The sequence below is a fragment of the Drosophila montana genome, unplaced genomic scaffold, assembly GCF_035044405.1.
Source record: "Drosophila montana isolate Dmon_TW-CO22-7 unplaced genomic scaffold, ASM3504440v1 contig_3200_1, whole genome shotgun sequence".
Taxonomy (NCBI): Eukaryota; Metazoa; Arthropoda; class Insecta; order Diptera; family Drosophilidae; genus Drosophila; species Drosophila montana.
Window position 1 is genome coordinate 1,462,366 of NW_026998080.1, and position 20,135 is coordinate 1,482,500.

The window sequence follows — 20,135 nt, forward strand, 5'->3', positions numbered from 1 at the left end:
ACATTTTTTAGTGCATTTCAGTGGCAGACGTTACTCAACACTACCATATGTGAGTTCCAGTCGCTCATTCCATTTCCAATTGGTAAGAAAATAAATAGTCTAATCTAAAATAATAAACAGAGCGTTAAACATAAAAAAACAAATGTAAATTAACAATAAAAACTATAATATAAGTATTAGTTGTACGATTAAGCAAAATGTGTGTAATTATAGTTGTGACAGGTATCATATAAACGTAGCTTATGCACTTTGTTTACGTCCGCTGCATAATTTCCATTGGAAGGGACCCAAATATAAAAAGCAAAACAATCAAATATGAAAGTGACTTCATGTTTGCAAAATTCCAAACTCTCATGTATATATATATATATATATATATGAAAATGAAAAATATAAATATGTATATGTGATTCGGCGTAACATTTAATTGGTCTCGCGTTTGTAATTACGTAGATGCCAGCAGTTGCATATACATATGTGTGTGTGAAAGTCTGCTCCCAAGTCCAATCACCTACACTTGTTACACAAACAAACAAACAAACAAACGTATGTACATACATGCAATCAAATAGCTGTGTTTCTTAGTATATCAACTACATTTCAAATTTAGTGCTCAAATTTGTAATCTATTTTGTAGGCGTTTTATCAAGGTCGGTCGTGTGTATTGGAAGTAAAGCTTCATCAGAACAATTCTGCTTCTACTCTTGCGGCATACACACATACAAACATACTTAAACGCGAACATGTATGTATGTCACATGCACACACACACATGGACAATGCTTGACAATTGTTTATATGTAGCTATTTAAAATTGTGGCGTATAAGCTGCGGCTCTCTCGTCGGAAATTAAAGCAGCGACTTTATCAGGCACTTACAGTGACAACTCGCTAAAGTGAACACACATTGATATCTGTTAACAAATAATAAGAGTAAATCTGTTTTGAAGACTTTCTATTTTCGAAAAAAGGCGCGTAATGTAAACTATTCGAAATTCTCAAAATAATTTTTGTTTTAAAGTAAATTTGTTAAAACATCAAGACAAAGCTTTCACTGTATCTAGCAATACTAAATACAGTTATAGTCAGTCTTCTATCTGTGCTGCAGAGAGTTTACGTTCAAGTTCTAATCATTTAAAGCGTTTTGTTTCGCTGGCAAAAAAAAAAAAAAAAATAAATAAGCAATGAAATGAAGAAAGAAAAAAATGAAAACAAAATTCGTTTCAGTTGAGCACATTTTCAGTTTGAAAACACTTTTTCTCCCTTTTTGATATTGGCCAGTCGTGTTTTGTACGCTGTGTCAGTTTATAACGCCACGTCAGTCCAAATTGCCAATAATAGTCATTGTTGTTAATATTTTATAAACTATATATATTTATATATAAACATAGACCAATTTTGTTTAAATTTTTAGACACTTTGCACCGCCAGTTACAAAAGCAGGAGTCCAACATGGCTGACGAATTTGATGGCTGCGAATGCATTTGGTCCCATGAATTGGCCATGCAAAGGCTCCTCAACTTTGTAAGTTAATCACGCCGCAAATGTACTATATTTATTTATTATATGCTTATCAATAGATACGCCAAAATCAGAATGCCTGCACAGATACCGAGTGCATCGATGGTAAGTGGAATTTCCCGTCCGTCTGGCGATTAAACATCTTAACATTTCCTCTGCTCTCTTAGTCAGCGGACGCGTTGCTCAGACGGGCCAGGCGGTGATTGGTGGCGGCGGCGGCGACACCGGCGGAAGCTTCACCATAGCCATGATATTCATGCTGCTGGCCATGTTTATGTACGTGGTGAATCCGAGCGTTTGGCGTCAGTTCTCCAACAATAAGCCCAGTCGACGTGATAATAATCCAGATGGTGCGCCACCGCCGCAGCCACCGCCGGCAATCAATTGAGCTGCCGCTGGACATGATTAGAGCTTGCATTTTCCTTTGGTTTTAGCTACATACACAAATAAACGATTATATATGTACATATATACAGATATGTATAGGCTAAACTTGCCACAATGTGTATACATTCATATATATATATTTATATTGGAAGACAAAAATAAATTAATGCAATGAAATCAAAAGCAAAACGACAAGATAATTAATGTACGTGTGTGTTTCGGTCATATAATTAGCTCAATTGATACCATCATTCTTATTTAATCAATATCAATTTTTGTACAAACTTACTCAATTACGTACTACATACATATATAGCGTATATAAATGTATATTGGCATGATTTTCATGTGCAATTTTGAAATAAAATTGGCAAATAACAATCCAATCTCTGCACTTGTTGCTAATTAAAAGCCATGTCTGTTTTATGTATTTACAAATTAAAAGCTTGTTCGGTTTAGTTTATCTCCGGCTCAATTGTCCTCGTTTTGCAGCTTCTCCATTTTCTGGCGCACATTCTTGAGCACATCCTTCATTTGCTCATATTTGCCCGTGGAATCGGGCAGATTCTCAAAGTTAATCACATCGCTGACGCCCACCTTGAAATTATCGCCCACGGGCAGCTTGTCATAGACGGAAAATTTCAATATGGGCGTGCCAGCTATGGATGGCGCCTTAAAGATGCTGGCTTGGCTGGATTCGACCGGTGTAACAGGCGCCGCCGTTTCATTTTCTTCTGTTTGGGGCACATTCGGCTCGACTTCACTTGTGTTTAGTGAAGTATTCGATTCCAGTTGCTCCAGCAATTCGTCCTGCTGCGCCTTCAGATCCTCCAGAGTGGGCGATGGACTGCGTATGCTCGTATCCTTTATTGGTGGCGGCGGTGGCGTCGTCGTTTTGCCCGGCTCTGCGGGCAAAGGTGGCTGCATGGCCTGTTCCTCCGTCTCACCATCGTCCAGCTCCATGTCGTGCTCAACCAGATTTGTGTCGCTTTCCAGCAACGTGGGACTAGCATCATGTGGCGTTGGCAAATCTACCAATTTTATACGCTTATAGGCCTTGGTCACATTTTCGCCCAGCGACTTGATAAAGTTCGCCTTTAGCTGGTGCTCTTGAAAACGTGGCACATTGTGATGTTGAAAGTCCTAAAGATGCGAAGGTTAGTTTTACAGTTATTTGTTGTGGCACATGCCAAATATTTACATCGTAGAACTTGGGACCGGGCTGCGCGTTAAAGCCAGGAAAATCAATTATTTTATTGACATCATATTTGAAGCTATCAGTTTCGCCCATCTCCTCCTCCGGCCCCTGCACCTCGCTGCCCTGTGATGGTAACAAAGGTTAGCCAAAGCCAAATGATATATATCTAAGCCCATACTCACATCCGCATTGAACAGCGCTATGCCGGAGCTTTGCACCTTGGCCTCCTCGAGCCAGGCGGGTGGATAGCCCAGGACACGCATCCGATAGAACATGAACGGCAACTCGCCCCGACTGTAGCCCATGGCATGCCGCGTTTTACTGCTTATGCGACCGGGGCGTATGTGTGCAAAACGCTGCTCCGTATCCACATGGTAGCGTTCCGCCCGGCTGTTCTTCTTGCGGGCGCGCTGTATCCGGGCCTGGTTGCGCGGCCGCGGGCACTCACGCAGCGAATGTTCGACGCCGCCGCAATTGAAGCAGGCGGACTGCACCTTCGGTCGGAAGCACTTGTTAACCGCCTCGAGCTTTAGCTTCTTGCGCGCCAACGTCTCCTCGTCCAGCACCTCGGTGTGGCAGCGCTTGTAGGACGGCACTTGGGCTGCATTTAACTTCGTCGCCGGCGAAGTGTCTATTTTAAATATATAACTTTCTGGCTCTGGGCTTTTCGCTCTGGCATGCACACTAATACGCGTGTCTTTTGTTGTGTACACAAATTCCTCGCCGGCAAATGTCGCATTTAGCGCCTTCACCAGGCGCTCGTGCAGCCTCTTGAAGACATCCTTTCGTGGAAAGTTCACCTCGAATATCAGCCCTTCAGAAGCAATCAATTTCTAGTTGTATTTCAAATGATGAAAAGATTACAATTTTTTATTATTTTTCTCGATGCTGTACCTGGTCGTTCGTTCCCTCTGCGGCGCGGGGTGGGGGCGGCTTTGCTTTGGCGGCATTGTTTAGCGCATTATCTTCAACTTCCCTTACTTCTCCGTCTTCTACGTCGGCATCGCTGTCAATCGTTATGATAGAATCGTTAATTTCTATAACGCTATTGTCCATTTCTCTTTTAAATAAATAAACACCAAAAAACTATTATTTTTCCGTTCATGAACACCAGTTCATAGTTCCAGGGCGACCCTTTGGAACTCGTTACATTGCAAAAAGTAACGAGTAACTGCTTTAGCGAAAATTCAAACGCGACTAGTTACACGTTGGAAACTTTTGCCAGCTGAAAATTATTTTAAATATATAGCATTCGTTTCATTGATGTTGGATGCCAAATTCACATTTCCAGCCTGTATTGTGTATTCATGAAAACTCTTCTCTCTTCTGCCAAGTTGCGTTTTAAGAAATATTATATTATAAAATTATTAAGGTATAAACAACATTAGCCTTGATTTATAAATCATAAGCGTTGTCCCAGCTGTTGTCTCTACGATTTGATAAGATTAAGTGCCTTTCGTTTCTCAATCGTCAGAGTGTAAAGAGCTGCTCCTAAAATTGAAATATAATTTGAAATTGAAACTTTTTCAGTTTTTTTATTGATTTGATTACAGGAAAAATTCCAAAAATTCTTATCCAAAAATAACGCCTCCAATTTTGTTTACTCAACAGACAGAGTTAACGGCAATTTTTATTAACAGCGCGCCGCGGTTCGCTGTTATTAACATTTTAACTATATGTTAGCCGAACTGTCAGGCGTATTGCAGCACACGCTTAGCTAAGAAATTAATAAATAAGTAAGTGTTTTATGATATGCATAAATACTTACAAATAGCAAACAATTTCACATATTTTTGTCTCCCCAGGCATTTCAGCTAAAGGTGAAAATTGCTAAAAATGTCCTCTGAACGCAGCGATCCCAAAGATTCCAGCTCCCCCTCGTCGCCCACCTCCCAAATTGCTGTAGAGTGGAAGCCCCCCGTAGATACATATATAAAGTGTCCTTATGACGCTGGGCATCGCATACTGCGCAGCCGTTTATCCTGGCACTTGACCAGATGCGCTCGCAATCATCCCGGCAGCAATATGATACGCTGCCCCTTCAATACCACCCATGTGGTGCATAGCTCCGACATGGATGTAAGTGAAGGTAGCACCGCTTGCCACAAATTAATTTAAAATATATTTCCTTTTTATACGGTAGTCGCATGTTAAGAACTGCACGAACCGAATTGACTTCGTGAGATTTCAAAACCCCGATATGTTGCCGCCCAAAGAGCCACTTGCCTCGCCTGTCGACTTGGTCGAGTCCTCCGAGAACTGGGATGATGAGCCCCCGGTGGAAACCTACGATCCGAGAGCCTACTGCGAACAGAACCTAGTCATACGCAGCTTAGTCGGTGCGCCGCCAGCTTCGCGGCGCGTTTTTCGCGAACTCGAGCGAAAGCGTTTCCAGCAAATTAGCCAAGGCAAGAACAACTAAAATGTGATTTAGCCTTATCTTCACATACATACATGCAAACATACACACACTTAACTTTATTTGCATTTAAACATTATGTATGCAGAAATGCCTAATCGCAACGGCTCGTTCCAGTCAGTGTTGTAAATGCTCACAATTATTTAGTACTAAAAATAGGCATGTTATTTAAACGTTTATTACTAAATGTAAAGCTAGAATATAAAATGAAAAATAAAATATATATATGTACATTTATAAAATCTTTGCATGATTCATGCAGCTGCATGAAAATATGTAGAAAATGCATTTCGACTTCCGCAATCGCCATGAGATATGGTTAAGTAAAACAAACAGAAATGAATTCAAATCATTCGAAATGCGAGTCAAGTGTTCTCAGCCGAAGACGACGTCATGTCTCTGCTTGAGAATCTAGAGAATCGCCGACTGAATGACAACTTGGGTTGCCCGGCGGCGATCATTGAATAATGTTGTCGCATAATATCATTATTAATTCAACTTACAACTGGGGGAATTCTCAGCAGCAGCAGCAACAAGCAAAAACTGTGTGATTCTCCGTGCTGTAGGAGTTTCGAGCGATAAAAATGAATTTGAATTGAAGTGCGCGAAAAACGGCGACGATTCATGCATGCCAATGAGGCTTTTCATGCTTCGCGTCGCTCGCCATAAATAGTCCGGCAGCGGGATTAACTGCCTCACACTAGCCATGGATCTGCTCAGGTGTTATCTGCTGCTTCTGGCTATTGCAGTCTCTGCCCTGGCCACGCCCACACACGATAAGTTCAAAGGCGGCGCCTTCCCTCTGCAGAAGCCAAGCTATCTGCCAAATCCCGCCCAGCTTTTGAGCGAACTGCCCGCCAAATTTGTCAAGTGGAAGCCTGCGTTTGTCAAGCCCGTCGTCGTAAAGCCCATCGTTGTGGTCAAGCCGGTAATTGTGGGCGGCGGAGGTGGAGGCGGCGGTGGGCATGGTCATGGACACGGTCATGGGCATGGGCATCACGGCAAAAATAAGTTTTTTGGTAAATTTTAGTTGCAGCTAATAATTTTAGAGTATGACGATATAAAATGTGCTAAAAGCATTTGTTTGTTATAATAATAATTAAAGATTTAATTTAAGTAATAAAGCGAATACTTAAAAATTGTACAGATACATCGTCTTCTTTAATTTCCTAAGCAAATTAAATATAGATTTACCATCTAGTTACAGTTCAGCTGGCTAATTTAGCTTGTTTCCCGCTAAGCGAAACATCTCTGTCGGATGACCCGCTGCTTGGAAAGTGAAAGGCTTTCGATGGCACATCCTTTCGCGCATTTCAATAAGCGCATATCGATGTGCATAATGAATCGTCCTTGCTGACGCGTATCTATAGAACTAATGACATCCTTTGTGGGCGGCAAATTGACAGGCACTGCGACATTGGCTGTCATCGCCCAGCCAATTGCATTGAGATGAAGATGAATAGAATAGTTGCCATAAGCATTAAAACACAGCAGCAACAAGTGATAAGAGCGCATTCTAATCAACGTGCCACATAACCGTAATCATAGTCATAATCATAATCATATGACAGACACACGCACACGCACACACACACACACACACACAGATATATCTAATTTATACAGTTGTCTTGAGGGCGCTTTGTAATCAGCAGCAGCAGCCGCGTTTTATGCAAAAAGAGGACCGCAACAACCACCCGCCAGAACCCGCCCTCCCCCCCCCCCCCTCTCTCTCTCTCTCTCTTCCGTCCATTTGGCATGTAAAGGCGCCTATATAAGCGGCTGGGCCAGAAGTTTCGCAAACATTTTGGCACAGTTTGCAGAGCCCGGCGGAGTTTTGGCCACAGACAGCAGTCAGTTATAAACCCAGTTAAAGGCTTACAAAATGGTGAGTGCGAATCTGATCTATAAACCACATTTGAAAACAACTAAGAGTGCGCCAGTCGGGTATGCCCGAATAGAAGATACGCTTCCTAACTTCTTCCATTCCTAATAAACTTAAAATATTTAGCGCATAAATATGTCATCAAAATGAGAGCAAGTCTTTACCTTTAACAATGCATTTGTTGCATTTCGATATATATCGATACTTATCGATTTCATAGAAACGAGACGATTTATCGATAAAGTTTATCTTGCACTGGCAAGACCTACTTTATAAATTCAATTCAAGTCAAGTCTAGCCCCTGTCCCTCCGTCTGATCGATCTCAGGGAGTATAGTTCCTATACTTCCTATATAGAGCCAAAAAGGTACTTTGAGGAGTTACATAGGTTTCTTTCTGCCTGTTACATAAACTTGCACACAACTATTATACCCTCTCTGCCCAAGCACAATGGGTTAGGGTATAATAAAATGCGATCGGCACTTGGGTAATCTTTGAGCTAAGCCCAGCTATTTTTAGACGCGCAGTTTCCATTGCAGCATGCACCAAAAACGGGTTTGATTCAAATGCCAACAAGCCGATCTATAATTGCGATCGAAATGAAAATCCAAATGGAAATGGAAATGGAAGTAGTTAGAGTCTACAGAGACAATATGTGCATAACGGCAATCCTCGAAGAAAATGTTGCCTGAGTGCAGGACACCGGCTCGAATCTCCAGCTAGTGTAGACAGTGCTCTTTACAATTAATGTTAAGATATTTTGTATTTTTTTTGTTAATTTAAGCTTTGCTATATTTGTGCAATGGCAGATCGCATCGGCTGCCCACTAAAATAAGAATGTGGCTTTCTTAAATGGCAGCAGTTTAATCTGGTTTGTTGGCTTAAGTGCCCATCACGAGACAGAGTCACGAATTTAGATACAGATACTACTTTAGTGCCTGGTGACCTTTGCTGGGGTCTCTCGCTGCCCACACTCTCCATCTCTCTCGCGCTCGCTCTCTCTTACTGAGCTTGTGTTTGGTATTTTCTTACTTTGTGCCTGCTAAGTATTTATAATTTGCGTGTGCGCCGCTCATTTAGTCAACGTCTGTCCATATATCTCAAGAAAATACGGCCAATTAACTGTCAGCGCGGACGGACAGCCGCCCTACCGCAACCCACGAAGCTGACGCCACAGCTAACCCAAGCGGGAGAGGGGGGGGGGGGGGACTGCAATAGCAAGTGTTGCATTCGGTTAGCCAATTGCGTAATCAATTCTTCTTGTAAATTCTTTGGGCTTATGCTAATATCTAAATGCATATATATAAATTGATATATCCATATTTCTTAGCATTTTATACGTCTCTCAAGTATTGCAACATTTTGCAATCGGCGTCGCGATTGACAGAAGCTCAGACAACACGTCTGACCGTATCTCAGTTTATTGAATCATACTTGTGCTACATTACAAGTTTGTTGACACGCTGACGTATACGTGATGTGCACACACACACACACACACACACACACACGCACACGTGAGGTGAGGTGCCCACCATAGATGATTTACATGTATTACTAACAAAATATACGAACCGCAGGCCAAAGCGCTAGCGTAAATCTAATTGTAAACAGGCGTATAATTTATATGTATGTACATATATATGTATATAGATGTAGCTAGATGGCTTTGGTTACGGTTATATTTAAGTCCGGGGCTGTCGCGTTGCCGCCCCAAAAACGGAAATGGGCAATAATATGCGACGCAGCTCAAACTTTTTTTTTTGCTTTTTTTTTAATTTTATTTTACACGCTTTTACATGCTTAGCGACAAGCCGCGGCGTCGTCGTCAACTGAAGGTGGAGGCGCTGCAAGAACGCCTGGAAAGACACTGCATACACTAACATACAGACACACACACACATACATGCAGCACACTTCTGTATACCCTACAAAAATAAAAGCTATAATATAGGCAGGGATATACCTCTTAAAGTAGTTCAAAAACTGGTCAAATTTGATCGAAATGTTCAATACAAAGCCTACTTTTGGGAATTCGAAAAATTCGATCTATACGAGTGTAAAATTTTACAAAAATATGGCATTCACGGTTAGTTTCTTTACCCAGTATACTCTCAGTAATGAAAAGTTATCGATAACTAGAACTCAGTTTCACTATAAAATTCTCCCTTAAATACTTTTTTCACAATACACAAAATAAAAGTTTCAGCTATTGCATATGTTAATGTTGCTTATTATAGCAGATTTTTAAAATCAGTTTATAAGATGTAACATTTTATGCGGCATCTCATAGTCGTGCATGGCCACACAAAACATTTCCTTGCTCATTTATGCTCGTGACGCGTTTTATTTTGGTGAGTCGAGTGAATTACAGTTACATGCTTCAATTTCAATTTCAATTCGTGCATTTGTGTGTGTGTGTGTGACTTAAGCAGTGGCGTAGCTTGGAGAGGGGCTCGCTCCAGGCGTTCACTGCATTGGCTGGTAGCCTCTGACTGGCCAGTGTTGCCATGCCTCTGTGACAATGCATTGACCAAAGTTGCGCACACACACGCACGCAGTTATCAGTGAGCTTAAAAGGGGGGCGGCGTCGTATTGGGGCCGCAGACAGACACTCAACTCGGGCAACATTGCCGCATATGCTTGTATGTATGTGCGCCTGTGTGTGTGTGTATGTGTGTGTGTATCCGCACGATCGTCCGTGTTCCCGTGCTGCTCAGTGCTCAGTGCTCGCTGCGCAGTCCCCCACAGCCAGTCCAACATTTTGTCAATTCATTTTTTGCATTTAGTCTGCTTTCGTTGCTCATGCGGCTTGACAATTTTGCTTTCGACATAAAAAAATATTTCGAAAAAAAAATAATAAGAAAAATGAGAATTTTGTAGTGTTTTTTTTCGACACGGCGCGTCGCCTTGGCATATAGCTAGATATAGGTATATATATATATACCCATTTCTATATAAGCCAACAAAGGTATTTGTTTTTGCGTCCATTGCAGATATACTTTGGCTACTTAAAAAAATATACATATATTTACTACATATATATATTTTAATATACATATGTATGTATGTGTGTACAACTACAACTGCATGTGGTACACAGTCAATTGTGAATTATCAGTGACAACGTGAGAATTGTGCGGCCCTTGTCCAGGGGCGACAGCTTCGATATACGCCGCGTATCAATTATGTGGAAATATATTTACAAAGATACATATGCATATGTACGTATGTTTGCGTGTGAGTGTTCATGTGTGTGTGTGTGTGTGCGTGCATATGTAAAGCAATTTCGATGCCCTGGCACTGAATGTCACTAAACGCGCCAACCACTCGCATTGCGTGCGAATGTTACACACACTCACACAGCGAGTGTGTGAGAGAGAGCAAGTCGACCCAGTGTTTCTCCTTCTTTGCGTGCGTGTGTGTGTAGATCAGCTTCGTAGTCGCTGCAGCAGCAGCGGCGGCAGAAACCGCACGTCAAACAAACAAACAAACAACAATTTACATTCATTCATTGCGCGTCGGCATCATTGTGAACGATAACGATTGTGATTGCCGCCTCTGGTTATTATCGTCAGTTCTGCCACGCACCGAGAGAGAGCAGCAGCAGTGAGAGTGATCGCGTGTGGAACAAAAATACCAAACAAAAATAAAAGGGAAAAAAAAAGATAAAACGTAAAAGAACCAAAGCAATTTCAAAATCAAGTTGTTCGTGTTCTTTTTTGTGCTGTGTCATTTTGCCTGGCCACGCCCATCTATGTCGCCTAGGCCGTATCAACGCAACGCACACAAAGATCTAACAAAAATCCACACAAAATGGCGATAAACTCAAGCGCCAGAGAAACGCCCCAGCGTCAAGTTTAAAAGAGATCAAAGATAACAACTAGATAAAAACAAAACAAACAACAAAAAAACTAAAACTCGACCAAAATTGTATGCAACAAAACTTTGCCACAAGCCACAAACAGCAGCAGCAGCAGCAGCAGCAGCACAAGGCAGAGAAACTCGCATCGAACCCGAAACAAGCGCCTAAGGTAAGCGACCCTCCGATATCGAATCCCAATCCGATTTCGATCTTCGCCTTTTTGTTATGCATATTTGCATATTTGTTTGTCAGTTTATTAACTTTTATCGCACCCTTTTTGCGGCGCCTTTTTGCATTTGCATTTGCTTGGCAAGTTCAACTTTTGTTTGTTTGCCGTTTGTGTGGCCCAGTTTGAGGTTAATAACATTGAAATCCATTCCCCCCGCTCCGCCCCCTGCGCTCTGTGCACTGTGCCAGTCGCTTATTTACATTGCCCAAATAACAAATTTAAACATTTTTGGGTGTTTCGTTGTTGTTGTTGTTGTAAAGAAATGGTTACAAGGTCAATTGTTTGTTGAGCGTACGGGTTTTTATACGGAATATGCCCGTGAGCTGGCATTTATTTGGTTTCATTTCATTTCAATACCGAATTGTTCGGCTTCTTTGCCGCAGCACACACACACACGCATGCAGACGCAAAAGTGTTGTTTACCGTAATTTCCGGTTCCGTTTTGCAAGTAATAATAAGCATGAGAACTATTTTTTTTAATGATTTCGCTGCTATTTTGTGATTTTCTTTTGATTTAGCTATTTTTGCCAAGGAATAAAATGGTTCATCTAGCTTATATTTGGGATTTTTTAGGCTCAAATGAGAATATTCCAGCGAACATTTCCTATATTAGATCCTGTTTAAGAATTTTTAATGTTTGATTCATTTTTTCAAGTTCTTCGAAACTTTGGAATTGTGTTTTTTTTGCTTACTTTTGAAATTATTATGCCATAATTGGAGTGTATGAACGTCATAGCTCGGTCGCAGAGTCTCCTCTCTCGAATGAGTAATAAATCAATCGATTGCCGCTAGCCAATAAACTGTACAAACGAATCTTAACTCATGCACTAATTGCTCTCGGTTGGCTTATTCACAATAATTATATCGAATGATGATTTAATTAGTTTAATTGCTCGAACGTAATCGTAAACATGCGGCATATATTATTTTTATATTTTTTTTTTATACTCGCATGACGATAAATACTCGCCCACCTGCTGCTCGCTTTAATATAGAATTCTCCGTTTGGAGGGGGGTGCGGGGGGGGCGATCTGCTATTTTTGGCTGCTTATGATATGTCCAATTAGATAGAAATTAACACAGTGCCCACAATGGCATCAGGGGAATGTTACACACGATTTTGTGTTATTTTTATTTTTAATTCTCGAACTTTGCATGCAGCAGTTCCGGTTGCTAACTGCACAGTCATCGCCATCAATTGGGGGCTGGAACTGTTCCATTGGCACTTTCCATTGGAGAGTTTCTATTGTTTTACAAAATTTCCCTTATCAATTAAATTGTCACGTGCTGGCAGGTGGAAAAAAAATAGCAAACGCAGCAGCCGAGCGAGTGCTAGATTGCACGGATACCCTGTAAACTGAGAGAATATTCCAGGAACATAACTGGAAGAGCGCTAAAAACAGCCTAATAGTATGCAATGTTAGTTTCATTAGTTGCCTATATACATTAGTTGAAAGAAATTTGATAACAATTTCTCCATGGATACAGACATCCCAAACATCTTGTATAGTTATGTTAACTAATATAAAATAAGCTACCCCTTTTCTGTTTGATTTATAGGGTATAACAATAGAACACAGAAATTGTAGTTTTGTGGCAATTATATGTTGCAATTATATTGCATCGATTAGCAATTAATTGCGTCAGATACCTGGGGGAAATCCAAATGCAAGAGAATAGATCCTCAGCGAGCGGCGACGCAAGAGTTACAGTTGCAACTTATGCCGGCAGCAACAAGTGGTCCAAAGAGAATAAACAAACACGCACACCAAAAGAAAAAAAGAGCGAGCGAGCGCGTGAGTCACAGTGAAAGAGCACTTAACAGCGCGTTAACAGAACGCGGTTGACTCAGCAACATTGGGCTGCAACCTTTTGCACAAAAGCGCGCGCAACATGTGTCCAACAGGCGCAGAAATAAAGCATTAAATGTTAAGTTAACATGCAGGCAAACACAACAGCCAACAGACAACAGTCAACATTCAGCAGCCAAACAATGTTGCAGAGGTAAGAGGGTCGCTCTCAGAGTTTCTCACAAGTTTAGTATAAAAAACAAAACCGGATTGCCGAGTGCAACAGTTTCAATCTGAACAGCGTGGCGAGCAGGTCGTTTTTCGAGAGACAACTTGTAGCATAGATATCGAGATATTTTTCAGTTTTCAAAGATCATGTAAGCACGCAGCCAACACGTATAACAACCAAAAGCAACAAGTGCAAGCAAACAAGTGTCACTTGCAATTTTTAACATATTTAGTGCAAAAAAAAAAAATAAGCAAAACAAAATTGTTATTAATTAATTAAAACAAGTGCAATTTAAAAGAGTCTTTAAAAGGTGAAATAAACATTTGAAAATTTGTAACGTTAAATAACAAAACAAAACACAGCTCGGTGCAGGTTCAACTTTTGGGCCGCAATTAACGAAATATTAAAAAATATAAAAAATAAAGTCATAAAATAAACCAAAATAAAGTTGATGTCTTACGTGAATGGTGGAAAAGTACCGCGCGAATAATTATTGTTACGATTATTATTATTATTATTAATATTACTGTTGTTGCTGTTGTTGTTTTTGTTGTGGCTGTTTTGCATTACAACAAGCAAATGAAATAATAAACTGGGATAAACAGGCTCTTTAACTGTAACTGGACTTTATCCATATACAAAAATACCAAATTCGAATTTAACAAAATACCAAAATACCAATTGCTGCTTATCGCGACGTTTTAATCTGTGCGCGCAGGTCGCTCGCTCTCTCTGCTTGTGTGTGTGTGTGTGTGTGCTGTATAAAAAGGGGACTACCTGCTGTGCCATGGCCCTTGCGCCTGCGCCTCGAGCATCTTGTCAGTTGTGTCGTCATCTCTCATCGATATCCATAACCAAATCAATGCCGACCGGCACAAATTGTCGTTGTTGTTGTGTTGCTGTTGTTTTCGTTTCTTTCGTTTTTGTTGTTTTTCGCATCATGCTGCCACCTTGCCGCACACAGGCCACACAGACGACGCTGACGCTGCATCTTTGAGCCACGTTTCCCTGTGCGGCCGTTGCCTCTGCCTCTGTCGCTGTCGCTGTCGCTGTCGCTGCTGCTGCTGTTGTTGTTGTACATTTTTGACATTATTTCTTTTCTTTTTGGCTCTGTTGCCATGAGAGGGTGCGCCAACAACACCAGCACACATACCAACACACACACACACAAACACACACGCACACACACAGTCAAGACAACTTTCGTTGATATTTTATTGGGCAATGATGTCATAAGTTCTTATTGGTGCGTGAAAAAAGCGGCGACTGGTAAAAGGGAACAGGCAAGCCGGGCATAGGGACGACGCGAGAATGGACGGGCATTCAGTTTATTTTTTTTCCGGAGCGCGTTTCCTAGAAATCAAAATTGTTGGCGCGTTTTGCCAATATGCGCGTTCCAGTCGCGTTGTTGTTGTTGTTGCTGCCACAGAAATGCGCGCTTGCAACAGGAAATATATATATTATGCTTAAGCACACAACACAAACATACATACGCACACTCACACGCACACACACTTGCATTTGTATTTATTTTTTGCACGCAAACACTTCCGACATTTTAAATGCAGCGAGCGAAGCGATCGGACCGGCTAAATAAATCAACATCAGCAATAACCAACAACAACAAAAGTAACAACAGTAACAACAGCAGCAGCAGTCGCAGCAGCAGCAGCAGCAGCAGCAAAGAGCAAGCAGCAAAAGCAGCCATGTGCATGCGCCCAGCCAGCCCTCGCGCTCTCTTTCCGCGCTCTTGCTGCCGCAGTCGCTGCCCACGATCTGCTGCGGCGGCTGCTGCTGCTGCGTCGTCGGCTGCACTCCAGCCGTTAAAGCGCTCAATGCATATAAATGATTTTAATCAATGGCGTTGACGTCGACGTTTACGCACACTATGCCAGAGCGCAGGCAGTGCTGCACACACACAAACACACAAGCACGCACATTAATAATAATAAATGCCAGCGATCATACGAGCATAACAAATTCCAGCAATGCGTATTTGGAATGCGCATTGGAAGGGCAAAGCGCATTCACAATTGCACAAACTCTCACAGTTAACTAACAGCGAAAGCGGCCGATAACATTTTGATTAATGATTTGCACTGTTATTAGTTAAAAAACTGTAAATGTAAACGATTTGTGATTAATCAGTTTGACAGCTGTCAGACGATCGGGCGATCACAACAGCAGCAACCGCAAATTTGATAATAATAATAATAATAGCCATAATATTTATTTTTAGAAAAACTCATAAGATCCTAAACAAACAAAAGCTGCGGCAAGTCAACTTAAAACAAACAAAAAAAAAAAACAAACGAAAATAATAAAACAAACCACAAACGGTACATTAAAATTAAAACAAACTGTGTTACAAGTACTTAAACAAACAGCAAACACAAGTACTTAAAACAACTAATTAACAGCCAAACAAAATTACAAACATTTTATTGTAATTTGTACTAAAACAAAACAGAAAAAAACACAACAAAAAAGAAAACATCGTCATGAAGAAGCTGTCACTAAATGTGAGTATCAAACGTGCTTGTGGGAGTTGTCGGTGGGGAGTGGGGTTTGGGTTGGGGTATGCACAATATGCTGTTCCAAGAAATATTCTGCATCCCAGAACTTTATACATATATAAAATGCACTTTTTCAAGTTCAGCGAAACAGAAACAAGACGCTTTCATTGAAGGCTCCAGTCCGCGATCTTTGGTCTCGATGCGTGCTGGGGCATGTTAATGAACTTGAAATGGCCATCGTAATGATGAAGTTGCAAGCTGATGATGATGTTGCGGCTGATTGAAATTGAAATTGAACAGCGGCAAATGCTGAAATTAGAGTGCAACGCGCCACATGAACCAAACCAATTGATCAAAGATACTTTGCACAATTTCCGCAGTTACTTTTGTGCCATTTTTTTTTCAACTCTTTTTTTTTTGAGCATATATCTTATAACTTTCTTCGGGTGAAAAGGCAGTTCGACTTTCTTTGGGTTTACTTCATAAGTTATCGAACAATCAATCCGCGGATATCGATAACTTGTTATCACCGTTAGTCCTATAATCTAGAGAGATAATCGAGATAAGTTTAAGCTATCGCATAGCCTTCTGCTATTGGGCTACAATTTCGCGCTACTAGAACCTAGGATTTGAACCCGTGTCCATTTTGTTCAGTTGTTCAAGGAGCAACTCATCTATCGGGCACGGCTCCGATTAATTATTAGTTTCTACAAATCATCGAAAGCAGCTTCCTTCATGTTGATGAATTGGTTTTTTATAAGCTAAGCCTCAAATATGTTTGCTTGTGGTCGGCTTTTCCTATGAAAGATATTTTTATTTTATAATCAAACTATTCTTTACACTTTTCTCAGTGTAGAATATATGGATCAGAGCTGGATTCCTGTGAAATATATAACTACTAAATATAGCTAAAGCGTTGCCGTTTTATCTGAAATACCTTTTTCTAAGAATTGCTTAAGACTTAAACAAATAAGCAACTCGCAAGCAAATGTTATCTGTGCTTTTTTTTACAATATGCGAATTACTGTAACTGCGACTGACCTTGCACGTCGCCGGGCTTGGATACTTTTTTTTTACTAGAGAATCCTACCCTAATTGAATCTGGCGATAAATCTTGCTTCGTTTAGCTAGATTCTCGTGGAGGCACGCGCCGCCTTCGCCTTTGCCTAATTGAAAAGCAATTGTGCCGCACTCAAATGATTTGAGGCGTTTAAACTGATCCTCCACAGGCTTCTTATGTCTGTGTGTGTGTGTGTGTGTGTGTGTGTGTGTGTGTGTGTTTGCAACACGATCATGAAGTTGTGGCAGGCGCTTCAAAAAGCCGGCGGCAATCAAGTGGACTCTGATTGTTAGCAGCGGCCGCACTCTGAGGTTAATGTGTGGCAAAAAGATACAAAGATACAAACACACATAAAAAGATACACAGATACACAGCTACAGATACAAATGCGCTGGGCACGCTTTGATGTTGCCAATTGAAAATCGCTAGCAAAAAAGAAAAATGAGAAGAAGAAATATGCCATATATCAAAAGACAATATGCATATGTTTTCCATATTATTATAAGTACTCCCATCCTATATATACCTTCTTCATATATCATACATCCACATACATATATAACATCTGCCAGCTGCAGCCTCTGACAGGCTATAGCTGACTTATTTTACAGTTCAATGCCCCGAGCAAAATGTTTTCCTTACATTTTCGATTTGATTTGGCATTGGCAACAGCCTATTTTATGGCTCTATAACTATAATAACATATTATAAGCTCATGAGACACTCTTCACACTTGACACTTAGTCGGTTTATATTAGCTGTGGCTTTATCTACTCAGATCTTATCTTTATAACCTTACGCATTTAGCCATGACTCAATGTCTAGGCGCATTGCTACACAGCGAGAAAAAGTAACTAACTTTTGCCTTCAATCAATCAATTTAAATGTAGTGAAAGGGAATATGTTTAAATCAAGTTCAATAATGCTTAATTCAAGCACCTTAAATCTTAATTAACTCCTTCTTTGCTCTCTAATTAAGTATAATTATAAATAAGATATTTATCTCAAATATGCTTTCAACTTGAAAGAAGAAAAATTAACTACTTTTTGCCTTCAATCAATCTTTAGCTGTAGGAAAGGGGAATATGTTTCAATCAAGTTTAATAATTCTTGTTTCACGCACTTTAATTCTTAATTAATTATTGCTTTCTAATTAAGTATTATTATAAATAATATATTTCTTTCAATTATGCTTTCAATTTGAAAGAAGAAATGTTCCTTATTTTAGAAAAATCCGAGTTTTACTTCTTTTAAGACTTTTTGCTCTCAAACTAAGAACTGTGCCTGCCTAATTCGAGCCTGTTTGAACTTAATTAAGTATATTTTTAAAAAAGATATTTGTTTCAAATATGCTTTCTACTTGAAAGAAGAAATGTTCTTAAATTAGATTCTAGAATAAACCGAGTTTTACTTCTTTTAAGGCATCTTGCTCTCAAACTAAGAATTGTGACTGCCTAATTCGAGGCTATTTGAACTTAATTTAAGCCCATTTATGGCCCACTTTTCTCGCTGTGTAATAATTATTTAATTGTAATCATGGCCAGATCAAATCATTTTCAAATTGGCTGATGCAACAGTTTCTTATTTTTGCTATAAATTTTTCTATTTTTTTCTCAGCTTTTTCTGTTTTCTGCCATTGCCAGCAACATTATTTTTATGGCGTGTGTGTCTGCGCATTAAATTGGCCTTTAATGGCCATATATCAGCTATATATATATATATATGTATATGTGTGCTGTGCATTTATCTATATCCATACGCATTTATGCTGCCAATGAAGCAATTAACTGATTTTTATTTTTATTATTATTATTATTGCTGCCGCTGCTGCTGTGCGTCGTAAAAGCTGAACGCGTTCTTATGTCAGGCTGGCAAATGAAATGTTGTAATATGAGCCAATAAAAAATATTAACAATCAATTGACAAAAAGTGCCATTAAAACTTGCCAAACAGTCAAAAGGGGGGCCTGTCACAAGCGAAACCGAAAACGGCAACAACAACTGTAAGAGTGACTAGCAGATACCCTAGACTCAATCTGGATAGATGACTCAATCTCATCTATCCATAGATAAACTCCATATTCATCCTTCTATCACTTTCCCCTCACTGTATGTTTGGGAAATGCGAGCTTGACAAAACTCGGTACTTAAGGTCCGATCTTTTTGACATTTTTAGAGTTTTAATATGGCAAAGCTCTATCTATAAAAGTTATTCAATTTTTGTTGGAAATGTTATCTAAAGACTTAAATATTTATAATCTGTCTATAATATAACAGAAGTTACAGACCAGGTTTGAATTATTTGAGAATCGATTGACAATCGATTTTTATCGATGGTTGGAGTATATATCGAGTATATATGAGATTATTCATCTCTCTGCTTGCTTCTCCAAGCGTAGATACTTAACTTAAACTTGGACTTAATTAATACATAAATTAGCACAAAGCCATTTTACCCTTTTCTAAACACATTGAATGGGTTCAGGGCATAAATTATTAACAGCAAAAGCCAACTAAACAACGTCAACAAGCTAAGGCCTGTTCACTGCTCTCTCCCCCCCCCCCCCCTCCCTCCCTCTACCCATTGAGCCATTTAGTCTTAGGCAGCAACAACAACGACGGGTTACCAAATAAGTCGCACACAATTTACAAATGTTAATGATTGATTTTATGTCATGTAATCGGCGGGAAAACTAGTTTGCAGTTTGCAGTTTTGCCGTTTGCCGTCATTTTTTATTATTTTTTTTTCATTTTTTCCAACTTTAGTTGACGTCAAACACGGCCCAGCACCGCAACCCCCCCCCCCCCCTTTCCGCAGCACCCGTACCCGCCTCGAACGGTTTGAGTTTTGGCCTTTTATAGCCGCACTTGACGCTCCGGCGTCACACATTTCTTCCGTCCTTGGCCGTATGGCAAATCTACTGAATTACTGCTGATACCCTGTAATTAACTAGATCTTGATATACTTGACGTAGTAATTGAATATTTAGAGTAGAGCAAGCTAAATGAGCTTGTCGAAGCTGGTACAAAACTATGGCA

The 20,135-nt window shown here is 40.2% G+C and overlaps 5 protein-coding genes across 10 annotated transcripts in view; 4 read left to right on the plus strand and 1 right to left on the minus strand.

Moving 5' to 3' along the window:
* The first annotated feature begins 63 nt into the window (after window positions 1-63).
* On the plus strand, window positions 64-2,107 carry LOC135431521 (small integral membrane protein 14). 3 transcript variants are annotated; one of them, XM_064686704.1, is made up of 4 exons: window positions 64-82; window positions 1,414-1,523; window positions 1,580-1,625; window positions 1,688-2,107. In XM_064686704.1, exons 2-4 carry the CDS (start codon window positions 1,452-1,454, stop codon window positions 1,906-1,908), a joined length of 339 nt encoding a protein of 112 aa, XP_064542774.1. In that variant the 5' UTR covers window positions 64-82; window positions 1,414-1,451; the 3' UTR covers window positions 1,909-2,107. The 3 variants fall into 3 exon arrangements, with proteins under 3 accessions (XP_064542774.1, XP_064542775.1, XP_064542773.1); XM_064686705.1 differs by lacking the exon at window positions 64-82 and adding an exon at window positions 127-144; XM_064686703.1 differs by lacking the exon at window positions 64-82 and adding an exon at window positions 1,197-1,316.
* A 6-nt stretch (window positions 2,108-2,113) lies between these two features.
* LOC135431519 (zinc finger CCHC domain-containing protein 8 homolog) lies at window positions 2,114-4,243 on the minus strand. The gene is made up of 4 exons (XM_064686700.1): window positions 4,000-4,243; window positions 3,288-3,938; window positions 3,109-3,228; window positions 2,114-3,050 (listed from the first exon to the last, which is right to left on the minus strand). The coding sequence occupies exons 1-4, from the start codon at window positions 4,159-4,161 to the stop codon at window positions 2,379-2,381; spliced, it is 1,605 nt and encodes a 534-aa protein (XP_064542770.1). The 5' UTR covers window positions 4,162-4,243; the 3' UTR covers window positions 2,114-2,378.
* Window positions 4,244-4,586: 343 nt separating this feature from the next.
* Window positions 4,587-5,729, plus strand: LOC135431520 (gametocyte-specific factor 1 homolog). The gene is made up of 3 exons (XM_064686701.1): window positions 4,587-4,841; window positions 4,911-5,184; window positions 5,249-5,729. Exons 2-3 carry the CDS (start codon window positions 4,942-4,944, stop codon window positions 5,525-5,527), a joined length of 522 nt encoding a protein of 173 aa, XP_064542771.1. The 5' UTR covers window positions 4,587-4,841; window positions 4,911-4,941; the 3' UTR covers window positions 5,528-5,729.
* A 346-nt stretch (window positions 5,730-6,075) lies between these two features.
* LOC135432408 (uncharacterized) lies at window positions 6,076-6,554 on the plus strand. The gene has a single exon (XM_064688099.1). The coding sequence runs from the start codon at window positions 6,231-6,233 to the stop codon at window positions 6,552-6,554; it is 324 nt and encodes a 107-aa protein (XP_064544169.1). The 5' UTR covers window positions 6,076-6,230.
* Window positions 6,555-7,330: 776 nt separating this feature from the next.
* Window positions 7,331-20,135, plus strand: part of ITP (ion transport peptide) — a 23,987-nt gene continuing 11,182 nt past the window's right edge. The window contains exons 1-2 of one of the 4 annotated variants that reach the window (XM_064688277.1): window positions 13,584-13,669; window positions 15,761-16,043. In XM_064688277.1, the coding sequence (XP_064544347.1) occupies window positions 16,023-16,043 (21 nt within the window). In that variant the 5' untranslated portion in view covers window positions 13,584-13,669; window positions 15,761-16,022. Of the gene's footprint in view, window positions 7,413-11,102; window positions 11,443-13,583; window positions 13,670-15,760; window positions 16,044-20,135 lie in introns of those variants that run through there. The other 3 variants (XM_064688279.1, XM_064688276.1, XM_064688274.1) reach the window with 3 other exon arrangements.

Excerpts from the sequence above, each read along its gene's own strand:
- LOC135431520 (XM_064686701.1), top strand. The coding sequence starts at position 4,942 with ATGTCCTCTGAACGCAGCGATCCCAAAGATTCCAGCTCCCCCTCGTCG. Across the intron at positions 5,185-5,248 it reads TGCATAGCTCCGACATGGAT|TCGCATGTTAAGAACTGCAC; the intron begins GTAAGTGAAGGT and ends TTTATACGGTAG.
- LOC135431519 (XM_064686700.1), bottom strand. The coding sequence starts at position 4,161 with ATGGACAATAGCGTTATAGAAATTAACGATTCTATCATAACGATTGAC. Across the intron at positions 3,939-3,999 it reads CAGAGGGAACGAACGACCAG|AAATTGATTGCTTCTGAAGG; the intron begins GTACAGCATCGA and ends AAATACAACTAG. Across the intron at positions 3,229-3,287 it reads TAGCGCTGTTCAATGCGGAT|GGCAGCGAGGTGCAGGGGCC; the intron begins GTGAGTATGGGC and ends TTACCATCACAG.
- LOC135431521 (XM_064686704.1), top strand. The coding sequence starts at position 1,452 with ATGGCTGACGAATTTGATGGCTGCGAATGCATTTGGTCCCATGAATTG. Across the intron at positions 1,524-1,579 it reads TGCAAAGGCTCCTCAACTTT|ATACGCCAAAATCAGAATGC; the intron begins GTAAGTTAATCA and ends GCTTATCAATAG. Across the intron at positions 1,626-1,687 it reads AGATACCGAGTGCATCGATG|TCAGCGGACGCGTTGCTCAG; the intron begins GTAAGTGGAATT and ends CTGCTCTCTTAG.
- LOC135432408 (XM_064688099.1), top strand. The coding sequence starts at position 6,231 with ATGGATCTGCTCAGGTGTTATCTGCTGCTTCTGGCTATTGCAGTCTCT.